Below are 23,177 nucleotides of genomic sequence, written 5' to 3'. Positions count from 1 at the left end.
TAAATGCATGTAAGCATGGCTATGCACATACGTATGGAATAACATTGTGTGTGTGTGGTGTTGTCTTACAATTTTTATATAATACATTCATGCCCAAGTTGAAGCATATATACCTATACCATTTATAATGTTTTATGTAATTTGAATTATTTATATTTTTTCTTATGCATTATTTATAAAAATTGTTAATATGTATTTTTTTCTACATTTTGTTTTCCTCTAACTATTTTTATTTCCTACTCTTATTGATGCTCCACATTTTGTATTGTGAATAGTAAAGAGATACACATTTTTATTGTTTACCAATGTAGATAACTATTACTAATTTTTTTAAATTATGTATTTATTTTTTAACAACTTGGAAGATTTGAAAGTTGCGAACCAAGACACTCATTTAGTCGAGAAAAATGAAAAAATAAAAAACACATAAAAAATGAAAAAATAAAAACACAAAAAATGAAAAAATAAAAAACACATAAAAAATGTAAAAAAAAAAAAACAGTTAAAACATGGGCAACGTCTTAAACTGTTGTTAAACAAAACATGAAAAAAAAGAGGAGGCAACTAAAATTTTAGTAGTTGTATAACTAGGTCATCATATGAAATGAAATAATATCATGTTATATTATTTTTTTTTTAATCTGGTAATATTGGGACATATTAGGAAGTTAGTAATATCCCCATAATATTCAAACCCAATTTATGGTGATTATTTTTTTTGCTAAATAAGATTAAAAAAAAATTATGTTGATTCTTGCATTTTAATTGCACATAAATCGATTTTATTTTTGAAAATAAACCAGTCTATATAATCACCTTGCTGTTCATTATTTTCAAAATTTTTTAAATTTTTATTTTTTTCATTTTTGTGCCATCTTTGAAAAGTATCAAGAACATCATAAGCAGTGATATGTTCCTTTCCATTACCAAAACAATAAAAGCATGTTTTCAATAGATGCTCATTTATATCCTGACATTGTAAATAATTTTCTACTTTTGTTCTAATTTGTGGTGAATCAGAATTTTTACTTAACCCCTTTTCAAATAAAAAAATATTATATGATGGGAATAGAGCATCTTTAGGCCATTTAAATTTTAAAAGATGAATAGATTTTTTAAAATTTGTATAATTCATTTCTCCATATTTTAAAAAATGTTCAAACCAACATCCTTTTGTTTTTATATCATTTATATTTTTTCCTTGAAAAAAATAAGTAATTCTTTTTAAAATATAATTTATGGTACTTTGTTTAGTTTCATCATTTTCATTTGTTTGTATTGAATTACTATTTGTATAATCATTGTCTTTATTATCTTTGGCTAGTTCATTATTTTTATTTATGTCTATACTTATGTTGTGAGATATATGCTCGGAATGGTCAGCTAATCGTCCATAAATTTTAATTAAATCCAAGATTTCGTAGTTAAATATAGGATTTGATGTGTTATAATATGGCTCATTTTTATAATATTGTGAATATATACGATTGTTGTTTTTAAAAAAGTGAATGTTTTTTTGTTGTGCATATAAATGTGGATTCTTTATAAATAAGTACAAATTTGATTGGTTTATTTTTTTGTTATTTATATTATTAGCATGTGGAAAAAATTTATTAGAACTTCTCAAGATATTACCTTGTGAATTAATATGCATATTGTAATAATTAACACAATGAGATATTTGTATCACTTTGGCTATGATATTTATTAAAAAAAACTGTAGAAAATATTTCAGTAACATGCTCATAACGTTTTATATGGAAATTATTAAATCATATAATTTCAAAACTTTCTTTATTTCAGCATTTGGCAATACTTTTATCGATTTTATGGACATGTGAAAGTCTGTATTTATGTTAATTTAACAGATATACTATTTTTAAAATACATTTCCTTTGTTCTTTTCCGTGTTCATAAATATCCGCATATTTTATAACTTTTGCTATATTATTGCATTATGGATTATAACAAAATGTTCACTCTTCTTTTATATTTACTAGTTTACCATAAATTTGTTAATCTTATTTTTTTAGCTTATAAAAAAAATAGCGATACATACCAATATTATATAATTTATTAAGAGAAAAAATATGCAATGGAAATGGCTAGCCAAAGTATATGTATGTAAAAAAAAAAATGAACAAAAAAATTTATTACATTCTTATATTTGCTAAAATATATTTATATTCTTAATTTATATATTTGTTTTTCTAAAATGTTTGATGTAACTTTGAAAAAATTGTATTCCTTAAGCGTATGTTAGTAAACTATCAAACTATTTGTAATCGCTACGAGTTAATGTTGCATCCGTTTGTGATTGGTATTATTTATTTTTTTTTTTTTCACTTACTTTTTATTAACACATTCATAAAATTTATAAAAAAATTAATATTAAAAAAAAGTATGTACAAAATAGCTAGTTTACAGATTATTTCAAGGAGAGAATAATAGTATTATCATACGATAAGTCTAAAATTGAGGATTTATTTCATTTCCCATTTGTAGTAATACAAATAAATTGACATATTTAAATAAGTTCAATGTTAATTTAAATGTGCAAATACAGGAATATTTTTTAAAAATGTATATCTTTTAATCGATTTGGAATAATGTGCTTACACTTTCATTATTATTTTCACAAATGTGGGGTACAGGTATAAATATACACCAAAATTTAGAATAAATCATATACAGCATGAACAGTTATAAATGTGCATATGATCTAAACACATAAATATAATATTTCTTTAAACCTCTTTTTAAGCTATTGGAAAAATCTTAAACATTTTTCTCTATTTTTTTTTTGTCTTTTTCGTATATGCAACATATATGTGTGTTAAGCATATTTTTTTAAAATTAATTATAAAAAAATATTTTAATATACTGTTGTAAATTTATGCATACGTACATGCTTATTTGGACAGCTAGCTATAAAATTAATAAAAAAAAATTCAATATGGCAGTAAATAGCTTGTATTTTTTTTTTTATGCATTGCTTTGGTAGCATTGTTCTGACTTGTTCATATATTTTTGGTGATAAATAAAATTTTAAAAGACACAACTTTGTTAAACTTTAAAATAATAAAAATTGGAAAAATAGTAAAACAATAATAAATAGTTGAAATAGTGATAGCAGTACCATTTTTTATAATAATTATTTATTAATGTGTTAATTTTTAATTTTTTTTTTCTTTATTTTGGGAAATTACGAAATTAAAAAAGACGATATTTATAAAACTTTTGTGGCCACTTTTAATAATAAAAATTATATGTATATGTAAAAAATATAATATTCAAAAAGTTGTAAATAGCTAGTAAATTTATTAGATGTATTGTAATATGTTCCATATATATTTTGTATTAAAATTTAAAATATTTATACATTGTGTTATCGTATTTTTTTTTAATATTAGCCATTGCATACCTGTTCACATATTACTGAACATATTTTATAAAACAAATTATATTATCTACACAATTTGTCCAATTTAATATCTTTTAAAATATCCAAACGAATTTATTTAAACTTTTTTCATTATTTATCATTTGATAATTTTACCAATATACATTTTTTTATTTCATATTATTCATTTTGTGTTTTTTATATTATTTTTTCTTTAATAATTTAAATTTTTTTTTTTCCATTTTTCCAATTTGGTTAATTATATGAAAATATTTGTTTTGGGTGTTGTCTTTTGTTTGTCCCCATTTTATCTCTTAAACATTTTATATTTTTCATTGTTGAATCTTTATATATTTTTTGCATAAGTCAATGAAAATACGTGCATAAATGCGTTTGGTTGACATATGTTTTTTCCAAATTAAAAAATATATATAATAAAAATAAAACATATATTAGACTTTTTATAAATTCGAACATGAAACTTTGAAAATAAAAAGTGTAAATTTATCATTTTTTTTTATTTGCTGTTTTACAACCAATTTATGGGTATATATATTTTATTGTGTAAAAATAATTCAGCATAATTCAAATGCAATATAACAAAAAAAAAGTTGAAAATCCAAATAGACGAATTACAAGAAATATTCATGCGTGTGCATATAATATAAATAGCTAGATAGCTACATAGAACAAATCAGGTGAAAAAAAAAATGAAAAAAATAAAAAGTTTCTATCCTTTTGGCAAAAAAAGCAATTATAATATGCAGACAAAAGAAATTGATGTAGATGAAATAAAAAAAATGCAAAATGAAAAAGAAAAAAATATATATAGTACAAACAAAAATGAGTATGCATTATTACCTCGTCGAAATATGACCAATTCCACTAATCTTGTAGGTATAAATAAAATAAACAATTATAATCAAATGCTCGAATTTTACAAAAGACGCAATGATGATAATGAAAATATTGAAAACAATAGAACCGGTTTAAATAGCAAAATGGATAGAACCCGTTTGGGTAGGAAGGTAGATAAAAATAGTTCAGACAATCGGATTAACATAAATAATTGGAGTTTCGTGAATAATAAAAATGAAAAAAATGAAATATATAATATGAATAATGATTTGACAAATTTTAAATTAAAAAAGGAGAATAAATATATTGAAAATAAAACGGTGAAAGAACATAAATTAATAAAAGGTAAACAATATATTTATAAAAAATTAATTGTTTTTGATTATGATGATACAATATTACCAACAAGTTGGATAACAGCAAAGATGAGATTAAGTTTATTTGATATGATTCCAAGATCGGTTCGCCAATTATTTCATAAATTAAGTATTGTCGTTATAAATACATTAAGATTATGTTTAACACAAGGAAAGTTAGTTATAGTAACAAATGCCAGTTTGGAATGGCTAATAAATTCTGCTAAACATTTTATTCCGTTAGTTTGGTCGTTTATTGCTCATAATAATATTAGAATAGTATCTGCTCGAGATACATTATTTAATACATTTGTAGATCCAAAAGATTGGAAGAAAGTTATATTTCATCAAATAATTAATGAATTGTTATCACCATATTTATATAATACCTCGTTTATATGTTTTATTTATTCAGTAGGAGATGGAAATGATGAAAGAAATGCTTGTTTTTTTATATCCCAATTAAATCAATATTCTTCTTGTGTATTTAAATCATTAAAATTTTTACCTGAGCCAACATGCCAAAAATTAATAGCAGAACATGAACTTTTTTCGTATTTTATTAATACCCCCAATAATTCATCTAATATGTTGAATTGCAATTCTCCTGAACGCCCAGTATTTCCAATTAATTTCAAGGATCGAAATGCAATAAAAAATTTATAACAATATGAGATGAAACAGGTAGGGAAATATATAGGTAATGGAGTAGGCACATATACACACGTCTTACTTTGTAAGATAGAAGGACTGATGTAGTGGTATATTTAGCAAAGGTTATTTTTTTGATTTCAAGAGTATATCTATTATGAGGATTTGTGCTAATTTTTTACAATTTTTTTTTACTTTTTTTAATTTTTTTACATTTTTTAATTTGAATGATCCGGTGTTTTTTTCATGATTGCTGTATGCATGGGCATACAAGTGTAAGTATTTATCTTTAAGGTTGTTTTTAATTTAAATATGTTTTCTACTTTGACTATGGTATAATTCGATGAGGTACATACTCATGTGATTATCTACATATTAGTTTGCATATTTTATTTTTAATTGCTCATGATATATTATTTGGCTTTATATGTGAATATACAAAATGATTAATATAATATGTACAACCTTTAGATAAATACAATTATCTATTTGTTGATTTACATTTTTTTCAATTTTAATCGGATTTAATTCATGTTGTAATTTTAATTTATATCTACATCTATCTATATTTTTTTTTTTGAAAATTGCAAAGTTTATAGCTAGTAATTTGCATGCATATTAAATAACAGAGTTGCTTAAATTTTCCATTTTAAAATTTTTGAATTTTTTTATTAAAAATTTATTATGATAAGGTTTAGGGTTTTATAGCCTGTTACGCTATGGTTAGGGCCACAAAAAAATTGGAAAAAAAATAGATAAATAATAACATATGCATAGTAGATTTATGGCAATTTCTACATTGTAGAAGATAAAACAGGAATGAAATTGCATCTATTTATTTATCACCTTTTTAGTGTTTATGTTTTTTTTTTCGAGCTATTTAAAAGATAATGTTGGGAAGTTACAGAGGAGAGGAGCCCTCTGGTGATAAGCCCCCTGGGCATGGTAGTACCAAAAATAAGTATTCTTTATTAACGAGTCAGGTAAAAAATTATGACTTTAAATATTCTGTTTAATTTTAAGTTTGTTTTGCGAGAAATAACAATTAAATTTGTAACGATATTTTCTTTTGTCTTTCCATCTTTCCTTCATGGTTTCCTTCATTTTTTTGACACAGATAATGAATCAAAAGGATAGCTTAATAAAAAAGTAAGAACATTTAAAAAAGTAAATAAAAAAACAACATTACAATGGATTATATATTATAATAATTAAACTAAAATAAATATATTACACAACTTTTTTTGAAGTTTGTTAAATCATGGAAGAATACCAAATGAAGGACTTAATGAAGTAACAATTATGAGCATTCTGTATCAAATATCTTTACAAAATTTGTAAGAAAAAAAAATAAAAAAATAATTAACTAAAAAAAGTGAAAACCCGCCTTACATGCACATAACTAACTTATTTTCAATAGGTGTAATAGTGAAAAAAATATAAAAATTGGTGAAAGGGAAAGTCGTATATACAGTTCTATTGTACGGAATAAGTACTTTGGTTTTGGACATGGCATAGGGAGGTAAGAAAATGATCATCAAAATTGTTTGCTTTGAAAGATAGAAATAAATTGTGTCATACGGCTCGACTTCCATTTGTTTACTTTTCATCGTGCTTGTCATTTTTTACGGTTAATTTTTTACGGTTAATTTTTTACTGTTAATTTTTTACTGATAATTTTTTACTGTTAATTTTTTACGGTCTATTTTTTACGGTTAATTTTTTACTGATAATTTTTTACTGTTAATTTTTTACTGTTAATTTTTTACGGTCTATTTTTGGTTCCGGTTTTGATGCCAGGTCAGGTAATTTGGAAGACGTACAGCCAAAAAGTGCGGGGAACAGCCTATTGTGTAAAATGACAACGAATATGGTGAAATATTTAATAAAGAGTTTTGGAATTAAAAAATGTGAGGATGTATATATATTACCATATGCAACTGGGATGTGTATATCTACATGTTTATTATATTTAAAAGGGATTAGAAAAAATAGTGAATGGGTAATAATATCTAGGATAGATCATAAGACGTGTTATAAATGTTTAGATTTTTGTAATTTAAAATATATAGTAGTAGATATGATATTTATTAATGATGAATTACATACAGATGAAAAAAAAATCGAAAATTTAATAAAAAAATTAAATGAAAAAATATCTTGTATTATTACTGTAACATCAAGTTATGCACCTAGAAATTCTGATAATATTTTAAAAATTTCACAATTATGTAATAAATATGATATACCTCATATTATTAATAATGGGTTTGGTTTACAATGTACATATATTTGCAAAGAAATTCAAAAATGCTATGAATCGAATGGAAGAATAGATTTTGTAGTTCAAAGTTGTGATAAGAATTTTCTTTTGCCAATCAATGGAGGTATAGTATTTAGTTCTAATGCAAAAATAATGAAAGAATTAAAAAAAACATATCCAGGAAGAACACCAGTTAATGTATATTTAGATTTATTTATTACTTTACTTGAGTTTGGAAAAAATAAAATAATGTCATTAAGAGAAGAAAGAGTAGAAAATTTTAATTGGATCAATGAACAGGTTCAAAAAATATGTTTAAAATATAATTTAAAATTAATAAAAACAAGTAAAAATAAAATATCTATTGCTATTAATCTTAATCATTTATATAATTATTGTGGATATACAAATCCAAAGATTATAAATATGCTTGGCTCTTTTCTATTCTATCGAAATGTCACTGGGCATCGTGTTATTTGCTCTCCCACTCTTATCAGGCAAAACGTTTTGAAGGATGTTGAGAAAGAAGAAGTTGACAAGAGACATGAAGCAAACTCGGATGCTCAGATGTTAGGGAATGACAGTATGGACAATGCTACAAAATGTGATGGCAAAATGATTGATGGAGACGTCCCTGGTGATGATGATTTAAAAGTGGATAAAGAAGTAGTTAGAGTGAGTGAGCTGATTGGATTTGAAAATTTAAAAAGAGCATATTATAGATTGAATGAAAAAAATAAACTAGTTATAGGAAATAAAATATTTCATGATTTTGGATCAAGTTGTAGTAATTATCCATATTCGTATATTGCATTTTCATGTGTAATTGGGATTGAAAAAGATGAACTTCAAAAATTTGTTACAAAGCTTGATGAATCTATTGCACATTTTATTGATACCTTTAAAAAAAAAAATAATAACATATTAAAAGAGGACCCAAAATAAAAAAATGAGGTTATTACCTCATGAAAGTGTTTATTTTGCTTATACATATTTTTTTTTCAAATTTTTTTTGACTTTTTTTACATCGCTGCTAATATATTGCCCCTCTTAGTTTATAACAAAGGGGGGGTTTAGTTTGTTTCCCATTTGGGTAGACTTAAAATTGTAATTATCATGAAAAGTTGTAGCTTAAAAAAGTAAAAAATATATGATACAAAAAAATAAATAGCATCGAATAGGATCGACTAAAATCGAATAGCGAAATGGTCAAAGAAATGAATGGCATAGTTTTTGCATAAAAACAAATAAGGTGGATAGAGACAAAACAAACTGGTTTATCTAATACAAATAATATATAACTTCTCCTTTTTCAATTAGCTTTTATTATGACTTTTTCTATTTCAACAAAATTGTTTGGAATATCTGTATTATTAAGATTAACATTTTTTGGAAAAATATAAGCAAGTCTACATGTATGTTCGGTTTTAAAAAAAAATATTTCACCAACAGGAACAGATAAATTATATATTGAATTGTTTGATTTTTTATTATGTATATCATCATATTGTTTCCAAAAAAGATACCATCTTTCTTTATGATTATTTTCAGTTGGTTTTTCTTCCCCTGTTTTGTCATGTACCTCACATCGAAGGCCTGCACCAAAAAAGTCGTTCGGTATGCTACAAAAAGGGGTAGGAGAATATAAAAAAAATGTATTGAAATACAAAATGATTATTATAAAAGATAATTATGAGCTGTCTTATGGACATACCTTTGATCCGTAAGTGTGATGTTGTCGAATTTTATAAAGTTTATACTATTTTGAGTATCTGGTAAAGTATTAATATCCGATTTTATTAGTTCGATATTTTTACTGGAATAAATGTTTCCCTTTCCAAAGAGAATTGTTACTTGAACCCGATTTAAAAAAGTGTATAAATTGCTGCTCCTATAAATTAATAGGAAAAAAAAATGTTATACATGCATGGGTCATAAAAATTAGAAGGAAACATGTGTAGGTAGAAGTGGACTGACAAAATTTTGAACTTACAGAATGATGTTTGAGCTTGGTTTTGTTTCTAAAATGTAGGGCCAATCTAAAAAATGATTATCCATGGAAGGTAGTAACTTATTGTTAGTACTATCTATCCAATCATATTTGGAATATTTATTTAAAATTATAAAATTTGAAATTGTTATATTATTAGGTTGATTAGTAGTAAATTTAATAATTCCAGGTTTATAAATATTTTGATATTCTTTATTTTGTTCGATAATTGTAAAAAATCCTGGTTGATATGAATTAAAATTTGTAGTAGTAATATAATAAATAATTGTTACTATACAAAAACAAAAACTAATTAAACACCATCTTTTTGTTTTAGTATGACTTGGTGGTGTAACACATAAAATTAATGATCCTATAAACCATAAAATTGGAAATTTACAAATTAATCCTAACAATAATAATACTTGTATTGCACTTGGATCGTCATATTCGTCCTCTACAATATTTTCATTTTCTGTTTGTGTAGATACTTGATTTTGTGTTGTTAATTGTTGGTTTGCTTCTTCAACTTTTTTTTGCCAATACTTTATAATTTTATCTTTCATTGTATTAATATATGTCTTGGATTTATTTAAAAATTCGTTGTAAATTTTTATTGGAAGTATGTCATTTTCACTATTTTCATCTTGCTCATTTTGGCCTCGTTCATTTTGGCTAGTTGGTGGATCTCGATGAGCTAAACTGTTTGCATTTTCTAATTCAATATTCATTTGTGTATTTCTATTGTTAGTAAAAATATTATCATTCATAACATCATTGGGATTAAGTCCTTGTAAGCAACCCATTTCAATTTCCTGAGACGGGTTGGAAGTGCCAAAGTTCGAAGTTTGGATTCTTTCACCTGATTGGAAATTATTTCCATTATTAATGTCATCATTTTGTGACATTGAATTTCTTACTGTATTTAATTCACACATGTCTTGTTCATTTATGATATAACTAGGTATAGGTTGTCCCTTTTCTTCAATAATTTTTTTTTTTAATTTATCAAATACTTTTAAAAATATATTTGAACCACTTGTGTTAGTTGTAGTACTACTTTCCAAAGTCGCATCATTTTGTGATTCCTGGTTTGAGAGTTCAGACTCAGTGCCATTTCTTATTGCTGTATTGTTAGGGCCGCCATTTCTTATTGCTGCATTGTTAGGGGTGGCATTTCTTATTGCAGCATTGTTAGGTGCCCCATTTCTATTGTCAATTTCAGTCTGCACATTTTCCGGTGTGACTATATCAATTTTATTGTTTACTTCATCTTGATTAATATGAATGATATTTTTTTTTTTTTTTTTTTCTCTTTTTAAATTAGTCTCTAAATTGTCGTCTTCATTGGAATAGTTTAATTCGTTTATTGCAGAATATAAATTTTTTTTTTTTTTTTTTTTTTTTTTTTTATTCCTCTTATTTTCTAAATCATCAGCATTTTCTTCATCAGACGTGTATACTGTTGGCATTGGTACTTGAGAGATAAATTATGTAAATATAAAAAATTTATAAAAATAATGACACTACTAAATATGGCAAATAGTTCAAACGTTTCACTACTCTACATTAGAATGTAAAATAAAATTGAGACTACATATGTTTATTACTGGGTAGGGAAATAATTTGAGACATCCATATATCGACGTGCTTATTTATGTGCCTCTTTTTAATAGTAGCAATTCAAATTGTGATAAGCAAATCAGTTATTATGAAAAGTTATGAAATTATTAGCTAACCAAACAAAAAAAAAAAACTAACAATAAAATTATGTACAAAATATTTGATAAAATATGTAAAATAGAGTAATGACAAATAAGGGAATAAAAAACAAAATAAATAAAAGTAGGTGTTATCTTTTGGGGTGGAAAAAAACTACACAACAGAAAATGGTATTTCATTAGTTAACGAAAAAAATAAGAAAAATACAATGGATGTTCTTACTTGTTAAAAAAAACATTTATACCTTGATATATATTACAAAGATTAAGAATATATGTAAAATAAATATGGAAATAATTGTGCATATATAATAAATTAATTACTACGCATATTTAAGTATACTTAATTAATTGTGGTATTTATATTTTTTAGTAAATTTATATAATAATTATATGTTTAAAATTTATTATAAAAATATGTCCTTATATTTTGGAACTTTTTTTATTTTAGTAAAAGTTATTTATAATTTTACTTTAAAAAAAATAACAGTAAACTACCAATACAAACATATATAATAATAAATATAATATCCACATATATGTGTATAATATATATATACTAAGTTAACAATTTGCCAATATTTATACAAGACAATGTATAAAGAAATAATATTATTAAAAAAAATTACATAACAAACTATAAATTAATTATAAAAATTTATTTTATTAATGTAGTAGTATAACACAAAATTTGGATATACTTTCCTATTTTTATTTTATTTTTTTGCTGAATATTTTAATGGAATTTTTGTAGCTCGTTGAATAAAAACCATTGTTACTATAACTAGCACAACAGTACAAATTGATAGAAAAAAAACAATTGACTTATAAGCAAACATACTAAAGCAGTAATTCTAAAAAGGTATATTTAAAAGGAAGAGAGAAAAAACAAAATTATGGTATATCTTCATTTGGTAAACTATTTTTTTTTTTTTAAATACTTACATATATACGACAGGGACATGATTGAATTCCTGTATCCAAATTTATCGAAGCCTATTATAAAAAATAATAAAAATAAAATAGCAAACCAATGTGTGTGTGTGTTTTATAATTATAGACATATATAATGATAATATTATGAAAAAAATTGTAATAATCTATATATTAATAAGACAAAGAAAAACATAGTTTATGAATTCCCTTACCATAGACAATATTCCTCTCCCTGTGTTAACTCCTCTCATGCATGTTATGTTTAAAAATTAAAAAAATAAACACATGTATGCATGTATGTATGTATATATATATATATATATAAGAAAAATGTAAGAAGATTGTCGACTATATATATACTAGACATAAGTGTAAAATTTTATGTTACTATAAGTAGAATTCCCTCGGTTAATAATCACACCATTGCAGCCACTGAATAGTAATACAATATAAGCTGTATAAAAAAATAATTATATATATATAATTGTTCTATATATTATTGTGTTTTATTTTTTTGGAATTATTTAATTACCAATTATTATGAACAAGCAATATTTTATAGCCATTTTATTTCTCAAAAAAAAAAAAAAAAAAATTAAAATAAAATAAATTCTTAACAATTCATACAGTTTTTTCCATTACTAATGTTACAACATTTTAGAGTTTATTTTTTGTTAGTTCCTTATAGACATTAAAGAATGTTCCATTGTACTTTTTGTTTTTACAAGCATAATTTCTTTTTTTATTTTATAAAAATTATAAATATAAGAACTATATTCATTTTCTCTTTTATAGTTTTTTTTTTTTTTTTTTTTTTTGACCTATATAGAGAAAAATAAGAGTTTTCGGATAATTTTTTTTTACACACAACTAATTGTTACGTCTTATTTTTCCACTAAAAAAAAAATTTATAATAAATGTAGTAAAAAAATTAGTTTTAATTTACAACATCAATAAAATAATTTTTTCTAATAATAAAAAAGAGAAAAGTGTGTAATTTATATAATTAACATATTTTTTATGTTCCAACAAATTTAAATATTACTACATGTGTAACAAGAATAAACAAGAATTATAAATGATGTTATAAAAAATGTTTTACTTTTCTATTTATAATTTTAAACAATTTACATAAAAAATATATTGGTTATTTAAAAAATTAGGGTAAACATTAAAAAAAATTTTACTAATACATGTGTTATAAAATTATAGGGATACATATGAGAAGGTTGTAAAAAGTTAAAATAAATTAAAAAAAAAATTAAGAAGAATTTTGGGGTTTTTCAATGGTTGGTGCTAGAACTTCAGGGAACGGTTCCAATGATGCTTTGGGAAATGATAAATTGAAAAAAATGTTGAAAAAAATATTGAAAAAAAATGTGTAAAACCATGTAAGAGACATTTTTTTTTACCTGTATATTTCCATTTGTCAACGATTTCCTTTTTTTGGCGATCACTGAAATATTCTATATTTATTCTATGGGATTAAGAAAAATAGGAATAAATAAATTATATGAAAAAAGTTAAAAGACAAAATAATACTAAATATACTGGAATAATGCAATAATGTAATCATGTAAATTTATTTATGTTTATAAAATTATATATTTTTTTTAAACAAACTTTTCTTTCTCCCCATTCAAATATTCAACTTCAATCATAGGAGGGTTTTCATAACTTTATTGTATAGCATAATGAAAAAGGTGTAAAAAAAATATATTAAAATAGTTTAAGGGTATTGCACATATATATATACATGTGTGTGCAAATCGAAAATGAGCATGTACAAATATAATACATACGCTAGCAACTCCCATGTAACAGTTAGCAAAGGATATCTCTCTTTAATTTTTTGAGATGAAGCAAATATAATTAGTCTCCTAAAAAATATAAATTTTATATGTACATTTTTTATGATGAGATATGTATGGGTATTACTAAAATATAATTCATTATACTTTATGAGCAAGCAATATAAATGGATATAGAACTATAAGGAAGTAAACATTATAAATCATTATATTTTGCCTATTATTAGAATTGTTTGCTATAATTTTTATAATTTTAGAGGAATATATGAATTACCTGGCAACATCCGCTTTCTCAGTTCGAGCTGGAGAATAGTATACGTGCAGTTTTTTCAAATAACTTAAAAATGTTAAAGGTGGAAAAAGCCTATACCTCATTTTGGGCTTAAATCATGTTTACATACATAAATAAATATATACATACTCGTATGTTCAAACCTTTTCACGACTATCTGTTGTGTAGGTATTTTTTCATAAAACTTTAAATGCTAATCTAGCTATTTTGAAAAAACTAAATATTGTTTAGTTGGAAAAAAAATAATTTTTTAAATAATTTTAAAAAAAAAATATTATAATTTATGTTATACTATTTAAAAAATCAACTATGGTGTGATAAAAAAAAATCATCGAAACAAATATTGTACATTCACTGTTTATATATATTTAAAAAAAAAATTAAATTAAAAATAAAAAAATAATTGTGTATACTTATAAAGCAAAAAAAAAGAGAGATTAACAATTGTGATTACAATTTTATTGTAATATAATGGGAATGTAATTATTAAGGCAAATAAAAAAAAAGTGTTTAAACTGTAGGTATAGACTTAGTTCTCTCTCCATATATGTATAGGGAGTGGCTATACATGATAGTTTAAATTGTTAAACATTTTTGAAATCATTTTTAAAGGAATATATTAGCATTTTTCCCTAACGGTTTTATATACTTTAAAGTGGTGATTAAGACTTTTCAAACAATGTAATTTTCCTTTACTAAATAAAGCGCCATTGTGTTTATTAACTTTATCAAATATAACACACTTAACTCGTGAATGTACCATAGCCATTGCACACATAAAACAAGGCTCATGAGTTAAATATGCATAATAATTTGTACAAAGATATTGGTCTGAGCTTATTACACTATTACTATTTCCACATTTTTCCAAAATATCGTCATCCATACTATTATTTTCCTCTTTTTTTTTCTCTCTATCTATATTTATTGCACACAGTTTGTTATTATCACTATTTTGGTGAGTATTTTTTTTTTCAAATAAATTGTCGAGATGGCTGTCATTTTTATGCGAAGAGATTTGATTGGGACTTAAACTGGATACAATATTATTCTCATCATCATTATTTTCACAATTTTTTATTTTTTTATTTTTTTTAAATCTCCATATGTTCCGTAAATTAAATGCTACTTCTTCAATAGCTAGCATAACTGAATGGTGTAATGGATGATTTTTTATATTATCACCTGAACAAGCAATAATTTTATCATTAAATGTTAGGACACAACCACTTTGGCATGTTCCAAATTTATTACCTATATTTATTGAAATATTTAAAAATTTTATATGATTTTCTATTTGTTGTTTAGTTAAAATATTTGATGATTCATCTGTAGGTCTTCTATAATAAGTAGGCCAATAGGATGACCATTCAGAATATTGTTTTTTATTTAATGGTTCATATTTTGATACATTTATTTTTTTGATTTTAATATCTTCTCCGTTATTTACTTTTTTTAATTCATTTAATAAATTTTCAGGAAGGTCTTTAGAAAGACCAATAAGTATTTCTACATGGTCTTGTGTTTTTTTACATCGTTTTAAATGGTTATAATTATTATATAGTTGACTATTGATATAATTCTTCATAATATTTAAGCAATCCTTTGCTATATCTTTTTTTATTTCAAAACAATACATAGATATTAAAACAACATCTCGCGTGTATTCATCAGGATACACCTGCTCCAAACCGATTATTTTTGTGTCCATTGTTCAGAATGTTTTGATTCAATCATGTGATAAATATATGTATACATTTAATTATATAGAGATGTTTATTTTTTTCAAAAAAAATCGAATATTTTACAAAATTTATACAAAATAATATTATCAAATTATCAGAAAGCCATAATATATGGCTCTACCCACAAATTAAATATATTATAGCTATTAACAAAAAATAATTAAGCATTATCGGCATGAGCAATATTTGCTATTTAGCAAATATAAAACAATGTAAAGTTTTAAAAATTAAAAGACCAAAGTTATATTATTAAAAACGATCAGGGACTGCTAGGATACGTACGGCTTCGTTATTAACCATAAAATGGCTAATTAATATCCCGTTTAGCATCAAATTTTATGTATATATATTCATATTCGTGATAAATATAATTATTTTATCTACATATGTAATATAGAATAGTATTTTTCTATTATATTATTGTTTAATATGTTTTTCTCTTTATTTTGATCCTTTGGTTTCATGGTATTCCCTATTTTTTATTTATTTTATTTATATGTTGGATTGCTATTTCTTGTAATGCCATTATTCCTTCATAAAGTTTTTTTAATCTCACCAAAAAAATTCATAATATATATAATTCCCAGATAAGGACCGAATTTTTATGGTGTGGTATTTTTTTTTTTTCGAAACGTAGCATATAAATTTAAGAGGTAATAGACTAACGGATGGACCAAAAAATTAATAAATACACATATTAAAAAATCATAAAAAAAAATATAACATAAAATATGGATTGTTCAGAAAAATATTAATAAAAAGGTGAATTTTTATTAACACTTTTTTATCAGCTAGCTATTTTTTTTTTATTATAAATTGAAGAATACTACCAATTTTGGCTAATTAGTTGTGTGGGAGTTTTATTGTATTAAAAAACACAGAAAATTGTATATTCAAAGGGAAATTAAATTTAAAAGAAAAAAAAGTGACAAAAAAACAAAGTTTAATACAAATATGTAGTTATATAAAAGGGAATATTTTAAACGAGGGGAAAAAGTGGAGTCATTTTTCCTTGAAAGGATTACAAATATATTCTATTGAAACAATATGAACATTTTATGTGAAACTATATAATTTTGGATTTTAAAAAATACTTATTGAGTTTGGAAAGGTTGAGAATTTCACAAATTCGATAGTAAAATGTGTTAAAATTATTTTTTAGTTTCAAAATATTGAGAACAATTTTTATAGAAAGCAAGGAGAGAAAATATAGCTAGCCAACTATATACTATGGTCCTATTTTATAAGTCATAATAAAAGAAGAAAAAAAACAATGTATACAGTAAACTTTGTAAATGATGAGAAATATGTTCAAAGAATTGGTGACATATGTGGGGAATATTATGTGCCTGTTGCATTACCGGGGAGGTACAAATATAATGTTCAAGATATAGAATTTATATTATATTTATGGATGGATAAAATTAGTAAAATAAAAAAAGAGAAAAAAAAAAGAAAGCATTTATCGTTGTTTAGCTCGATATTTAGAGAAACAAAGTTTTCTTTAATATTGTCAAAATCGAGGTATGAAAATAATTTTTGTGTGTGGGGAATATTATGGTGTGCATGGAAAAATATATTTGAAAAAAGTTTTCCAAAAAAAGAAGACCATAAAGATAATAATAGTAACAATAATAATGAAAACAAATATTATGAAAAATTTAAAACAAATATAATAGATTTTCAAGCCGGTTGTATTTATCTTTTATTTTTATTATATTTTTGTCAACATGTAGAAGAAAACCAATATCCATATCCAATATATTTATCAACCAAAATATTTAATTTGTGTCTTGATATATCTGATGAATGTGAAAAATTAAATATATATACCGAATTAAGATATATTTTAAATTTTATGATTGACACAAATTCTATAATTTTAAGTTATGATGATAATTTAAATGAAATATATCAAGATAGATATGGTGCCCCATTACATATTGAAAAAACCAAACTGGGTGTTGAAAATGCTATCGAAATTAATGATGTAGATTTGTCAAAATTTTATGACCATGTTCATAATGACATAAAAGATATATGCAAATTTTGTGAAGAAAGAAAAAAAAAAAATACCTTCAGTAATACTTCAACTTATAGTTTACTTGCAAAAATGAAACTTATAGAAAAGGAATTGAATGAAGACGATTTGTGATTATGGAAAAAAAGGAACTAAAAATGGGAAGTCAATGTAGGGATGCATTACCTCCTTGTTTGTTATTAATGATAAAACAATTTTTTTTCGTATTTTAACAAGATTATTCCGTTTTATTTTTTTACTTTTATATATTTTTAAAAATATAAAAATTTTGTATACTAAATAGAATAAAAATGTATGTACATACATTATATTTTCTGTCTTGTTCATAAAAATAAAGGTATAAGAATGTATATGGAATAATTTTTTTCGTAATTTTTTTTTGGCTTTAGTGTGTGCATTTGGGCATATTTATATATAGAACAAATGTTGAATTTTGTTATAATAAAGATATTAGTTTCATAAAGAATGTATGCTTATTCAAATGTTTTTTTAAAAAAAAAATATATGTGCATTATTGAATATATAAAGCATTTAAACCTTGTACAACACTTTTATAAAAAGCGCACCCCAAATTATACACATTATGCAAGGGTCTTTATAGGCATACCATAGACATGTTGTATAAAAGTTGTATATATATTAAAACATTTTAATCTTATAAATTTGTAAAAATTTTTAATATAAAACATGAAATTATATTTAATATTAATATTTTTATTTTTTGTTATATATAAAAATAAAACTCTTGTTGATTGTGTGAATAAAAAACAAGATGTTTATTTGGACGATGAATTCAAAAGTTTCACATTTTTTTTTGGTTATAATATTTTTAAAAAATATATACTATCTTTTTATTTTGCATTATTTTGTATTATTTTATATTATTTTTTTTTTTTTTTTATAAATTTTTTTTTTCAATTATTTTTTTTTTAGCTTCATCCCCATCGGCTAGTTTTTTGTCCCGGATTGTCCATAGTGATGAGACAAGATTTACCCAAATAAAAAACAAAACAGGTTTAGTAATTTTGTTTTATTAAATTTTTTACTGCTAACAAAATATCGAACACTTTAATAAATAATGCATATATCAGTAGGTATAGACAGTAGGTGTATGTTGCCCATATATACGCAGTAAATGAAAATTCCTCACCATTTTTTTCATATTTATTATTATTATTATATTTTTTTGAACGAATTATGTTACAGATATATGGAACAAAACAATAGACAAAGCATACTCAATTAATCAGGTTATATATTTACAAATATAATTTATCAAAATGATATAAAGTTGTATTTTGGCTATATATATATGGGGACTCACCAAAAAAGTATTTCCCATTTTAATAGCTAGCTAATTTAAACGTAAAATAATATTTTTTTTTTTTTTTAATTATATATAATTGAAGGTTTCAAATAATATTATGAGAGTATACATATCATTATTGTCATTATTTTTATTCCCATATTTTGCATACATAGGAATTTTTGGTGAGACAGTAAAAGTGTATATTTTATATACTAAATTAGAAATAATTATTAAAAATAATATAATAGTGAATAAAATATAAAAAAATCATATATCATAAAATTTATTATTTTTAGGTTATGCACGAAATAAAGCTAATTTAACTTTATCATCACTATGGGGTATGCTTATTTTGTTGTGCATTTAGAAATGGTGTTACATATATATATGTGAATTAGAACATATTGTGTGTGCATTTCCTCAACTTTACAGCTTATTTTGCACTTTTGGTTTCATTTTTCCTGTTTAACGGGATTTTAAACATTGGGTTTGTTACATCCTTGCCACTGGTAGTAGCAGGTGAAAAAGAGTGTGAATATTACTTTGTATTTCTAATTTTTATTTGGCATTTTTATTTTTCATTTTTATTACTTTGTTCTTTATTTTGTTCTTTTTCAGTGCTGGTTTTTATATGGGGAAATTCCGACTGCGAGATAAATATCTTGCACAAATATACCCGTTACATATTTTGTTTTGTACGTACTAAAAAGAAAAAAAAAAATCAGAGTAGAAAATAAATGGGATATATAAAACTGAGTAGCATATACGATTCTTGTTTTTCAGATGATCTCTAAATTGTTATACGACGTTGTAACATATATCAGTGGGGATGGAGCAAACATTTTCGATTATGGATTTAGCGGATACATATATATGAACTGTTAGACTCGTAAAAATAATAAAAAAGGATTATGCATATGATGAATATTATAAAATAATTTATATTTTTTTTTTATTTTGAAGTGTTGAGAGGAAAGTATTACATCATTTTAAAGCTTATCCATTTAATTGTTCTAAGTTTGATATCATTAATAATTATTAAAATTTATCCGAAAATATTTTCTAACACTCATTTGAAAAGCCCAATATCAATGTAATGTCATATAAAAAAAGACAATGTATATAATTTCCATATATTTCACGATTAAACAAAATTATTAAATATGTATAAATATATGGTTATTATTTTATAGAGCATTTGATAAGTATATAGTTTCATTTTTGTGTTCACTACCTATTGCCACTGCAATTAGTCAAATCTTTTATTTGCTCAGTAAAACAATAAATCCAATAGGTTAGCATAAATAAATGAATAAATAATTACATAGTCATAAAACATTATCACATTTTTATACAATTTTTTTTAACACTTTTAAAGACCCTAGTATTTTTTTTATGATCCCCAGCTCGATAAATTTTTCATCTATAAGCACAATTTTTTCATTATCAAGTAGGTTTTTGTAAAATAGTAGGGAAGTAGCATTTTTCCGATTTACAATTTTTTACTACTTTTTATTATTTTTTTTTTTGCAGTTTGGATATTAGTGTCTTATCTCATGACATTTTTGAGAGGTCAAGTTGAAGGAGGTATTAAAAAGAGATGAACAATTAATAAGAAAAAAAAAAAAAAAAAAAAACTTTTTGTGTAGCTAGCTATAATGATGGACTTACTACTTCCACACAATTTTTAGATTTTAATAATATTCTAAATAAGATCCCAAATAATTTACCTGACTTTATATAAGTTGAAGTAAAAGTAGGAGAACAATTGTAGAAAAGTAATATTACGATTTTTCGAAATTTGTTTTTTGATTTATTTTGCATAAATTTGTTAATTAATGGCGTTGTGACCTTTTTCGTAAGACAAAGCGGTTATATATGTACTTAAAATTTTAAGAACTTTAATTATTTATATTAAAAATTTGATATTAAAGGGGTAGACCATTTATATTTTGAAAACAGCATGTAATATTATATATACACTTGTGGTGGTATTCTTAGAGTATTACATTGTAAAAAAAAACTGACAAATAAATAAAAGAGAAGTATATCAGTTTAAAATGTATGACTGGAATATATAAAGTATGCCCCTATCGAAATATGCAAAATAGTTATGTTAATATTTTTTTTTTTTTCACTATTTTCCATTATTAAAATAAAATGATATTTAAAAAAAAACCAGGCCTTTTCTCCCCTTTCAGTATTTTGGTATAAAGTGTGATAGTAAAAGTAAAAAATTGTAAAAATAAAAAGAAATAATATCAAATTTTATGTTGCTATTGTTTATGATATTTTTTATGGCTATATATAATGAATGCATTAATTATTCGTTGGGTACCCGAAAGTGCCCATTTAGCTTATATATATAATATATTTGTACTATTAATATTTTATTTATTTTAAAATTAATAAATAGTAACTATATAATAATAGGAATTTTGCATAATAGGGCCTTATTTTGTAAAAGTGGCACGTTTTATTGTGCTCATAAAAAATAAATTAAAGAGGAGGGGGGTATATAATAATATAGCACATATGTAAATAGCTGACTTGATATGCATTTCTTTTATTATATAAAGATAAAGGGTTAAAGATTATTTATTATTTTAAAAGTTTACGAATTTTGTATGCATATTATATGGAGAAAAAACAAATTATTTTATAACCCAGTAGCAGCATAATAAAGTAGTGTATTATTTTGCAATATATATTTTGTAGCTATATATGCATAAGAATTGCTTTAAAAATAAAATAATAAAAGTAAGAAAAACAAAAGGGGGCAATTGCAAAAACAAAATAATAATAATAATAAGGGGGGAAATATATAAATAAAAAGAAATACCTTATTATATTATATAAAAATTTATGTATTTTAATATTATAATTTTATTTAAAGATATTTTGAATTACGCTTTTTAATATATAAAAAATTTTAAGGCTTTATAGGAAAAATAAAAATAAGAGAAAATTTTTCTATATAAATTATTATATTAATAATAATTATTATTTTAAAAAATCATTAAAAATATAAACAAATAAATATTTAAGTATTTAAAGGTATATATAATTTCCAACTAATTTTGTATTTAAAAAAAAAACTATTTAAAAATGTCAGATCATGAAACTTATGATAATATTGATGCAGGAGCATCTCAAACTTATCCTGTACAAGCAGGCGCAATTAAAAAAAATGGCCATGTTATGTTGAAAGAACATCCATGTAAAGTTGTTGATTATTCAACTTCTAAAACTGGTAAGCATGGTCATGCAAAAGCCCATATTGTAGGTATAGATATTTTTACTGGAAAAAAATATGAAGATATATGCCCAACTTCTCATAATATGGATGTACCAGTTGTAAAAAGAACTGAATTACAATTAATTGATATTACTGAAGATGGATTTGTATCATTACTTTTTGATAATGGTGATACAAAAGATGACTTAAGTTTACCTAAAGATTCAGAAGGTAATTTTGACGATGTTGCTAAACAAATTCGAAATTTATTTGATAGTGGAAAATCAGTATTAGTAAGTGTTCTTTCAGCTTGTGGACAAGAAAAAATTATTGCTGCTAAAGAAATGGCATCATAAAATATGCCAGCATTGCATATTTTTTTCACATATTTTGGACACATTTTTCCAACCATTTTTACATGCACAGTTAAGAAAAAATATGTGAAATTTTATATACATTTTTATATGTTTGTTTACATATATATATGTGTGTGCGTACGTTGTTTCATGAATGACTTAAGAATTTTATTTAAACTTACACTAAAGTGAAAATTAAAGGAAAAA

The 23,177-nt window shown here is 23.3% G+C and overlaps 11 protein-coding genes across 11 annotated transcripts; 5 read left to right on the top strand and 6 right to left on the bottom strand.

Moving 5' to 3' along the window:
- Positions 1-742: 742 nt before the first annotated feature.
- PVVCY_0600440 (conserved Plasmodium protein, unknown function) lies at positions 743-1,747 on the bottom strand (the record flags this gene model as incomplete). The annotated part of the gene is made up of 1 exon (XM_008627187.1): positions 743-1,747. One exon carries the CDS (start codon positions 1,745-1,747, stop codon positions 743-745), a length of 1,005 nt encoding a protein of 334 aa, XP_008625409.1.
- Positions 1,748-4,113: 2,366 nt separating this feature from the next.
- On the top strand, positions 4,114-5,283 carry PVVCY_0600430 (HAD domain ookinete protein, putative; the record flags this gene model as incomplete). Its single annotated transcript, XM_008627186.1, has 1 exon — positions 4,114-5,283. The coding sequence occupies one exon, from the start codon at positions 4,114-4,116 to the stop codon at positions 5,281-5,283; it is 1,170 nt and encodes a 389-aa protein (XP_008625408.1).
- An 875-nt stretch (positions 5,284-6,158) lies between these two features.
- PVVCY_0600420 (O-phosphoseryl-tRNA(Sec) selenium transferase, putative) lies at positions 6,159-8,476 on the top strand (the record flags this gene model as incomplete). The annotated part of the gene is made up of 5 exons (XM_008627185.1): positions 6,159-6,251; positions 6,386-6,417; positions 6,519-6,605; positions 6,689-6,790; positions 7,069-8,476. 5 exons carry the CDS (start codon positions 6,159-6,161, stop codon positions 8,474-8,476), a joined length of 1,722 nt encoding a protein of 573 aa, XP_008625407.1.
- Positions 8,477-8,843: 367 nt separating this feature from the next.
- PVVCY_0600410 (conserved Plasmodium protein, unknown function) lies at positions 8,844-10,993 on the bottom strand (the record flags this gene model as incomplete). Its single annotated transcript, XM_037634106.1, has 3 exons — positions 8,844-9,153; positions 9,246-9,422; positions 9,525-10,993. The coding sequence occupies 3 exons, from the start codon at positions 10,991-10,993 to the stop codon at positions 8,844-8,846; spliced, it is 1,956 nt and encodes a 651-aa protein (XP_037490255.1).
- Positions 10,994-11,958: 965 nt separating this feature from the next.
- PVVCY_0600400 (conserved Plasmodium protein, unknown function) lies at positions 11,959-12,429 on the bottom strand (the record flags this gene model as incomplete). Its single annotated transcript, XM_037634105.1, has 3 exons — positions 11,959-12,096; positions 12,188-12,238; positions 12,391-12,429. The coding sequence occupies 3 exons, from the start codon at positions 12,427-12,429 to the stop codon at positions 11,959-11,961; spliced, it is 228 nt and encodes a 75-aa protein (XP_037490254.1).
- Positions 12,430-12,537: 108 nt separating this feature from the next.
- PVVCY_0600390 (conserved Plasmodium protein, unknown function) lies at positions 12,538-12,744 on the bottom strand (the record flags this gene model as incomplete). Its single annotated transcript, XM_037634104.1, has 2 exons — positions 12,538-12,632; positions 12,711-12,744. The coding sequence occupies 2 exons, from the start codon at positions 12,742-12,744 to the stop codon at positions 12,538-12,540; spliced, it is 129 nt and encodes a 42-aa protein (XP_037490253.1).
- A 695-nt stretch (positions 12,745-13,439) lies between these two features.
- PVVCY_0600380 (conserved Plasmodium protein, unknown function) lies at positions 13,440-14,364 on the bottom strand (the record flags this gene model as incomplete). The annotated part of the gene is made up of 5 exons (XM_008627183.1): positions 13,440-13,504; positions 13,591-13,655; positions 13,802-13,855; positions 13,981-14,058; positions 14,264-14,364. The coding sequence occupies 5 exons, from the start codon at positions 14,362-14,364 to the stop codon at positions 13,440-13,442; spliced, it is 363 nt and encodes a 120-aa protein (XP_008625405.1).
- Positions 14,365-14,900: 536 nt separating this feature from the next.
- Positions 14,901-15,992, bottom strand: PVVCY_0600370 (cytidine deaminase, putative; the record flags this gene model as incomplete). The annotated part of the gene is made up of 1 exon (XM_008627182.1): positions 14,901-15,992. One exon carries the CDS (start codon positions 15,990-15,992, stop codon positions 14,901-14,903), a length of 1,092 nt encoding a protein of 363 aa, XP_008625404.1.
- Positions 15,993-17,299: 1,307 nt separating this feature from the next.
- On the top strand, positions 17,300-18,181 carry PVVCY_0600360 (conserved Plasmodium protein, unknown function; the record flags this gene model as incomplete). The annotated part of the gene is made up of 1 exon (XM_008627181.1): positions 17,300-18,181. One exon carries the CDS (start codon positions 17,300-17,302, stop codon positions 18,179-18,181), a length of 882 nt encoding a protein of 293 aa, XP_008625403.1.
- Positions 18,182-18,754: 573 nt separating this feature from the next.
- On the top strand, positions 18,755-21,120 carry PVVCY_0600350 (conserved Plasmodium protein, unknown function; the record flags this gene model as incomplete). Its single annotated transcript, XM_037634103.1, has 13 exons — positions 18,755-18,884; positions 19,001-19,081; positions 19,274-19,317; positions 19,477-19,558; positions 19,673-19,717; positions 19,809-19,895; positions 19,995-20,071; positions 20,160-20,256; positions 20,340-20,469; positions 20,570-20,670; positions 20,755-20,826; positions 20,910-20,963; positions 21,068-21,120. The coding sequence occupies 13 exons, from the start codon at positions 18,755-18,757 to the stop codon at positions 21,118-21,120; spliced, it is 1,053 nt and encodes a 350-aa protein (XP_037490252.1).
- A 1,364-nt stretch (positions 21,121-22,484) lies between these two features.
- Positions 22,485-22,970, top strand: PVVCY_0600340 (eukaryotic translation initiation factor 5A, putative; the record flags this gene model as incomplete). Its single annotated transcript, XM_008627179.1, has 1 exon — positions 22,485-22,970. One exon carries the CDS (start codon positions 22,485-22,487, stop codon positions 22,968-22,970), a length of 486 nt encoding a protein of 161 aa, XP_008625401.1.
- Between the last annotated feature and the right edge of the window lie 207 nt (positions 22,971-23,177).

The sequence above is a fragment of the Plasmodium vinckei genome (assembly GCF_900681995.1).
Source record: "Plasmodium vinckei vinckei genome assembly, chromosome: PVVCY_06".
Lineage (NCBI taxonomy): Eukaryota > Apicomplexa > Aconoidasida > Haemosporida > Plasmodiidae > Plasmodium > Plasmodium vinckei.
This window is presented reverse-complemented; position numbering and strand designations above follow the sequence as displayed.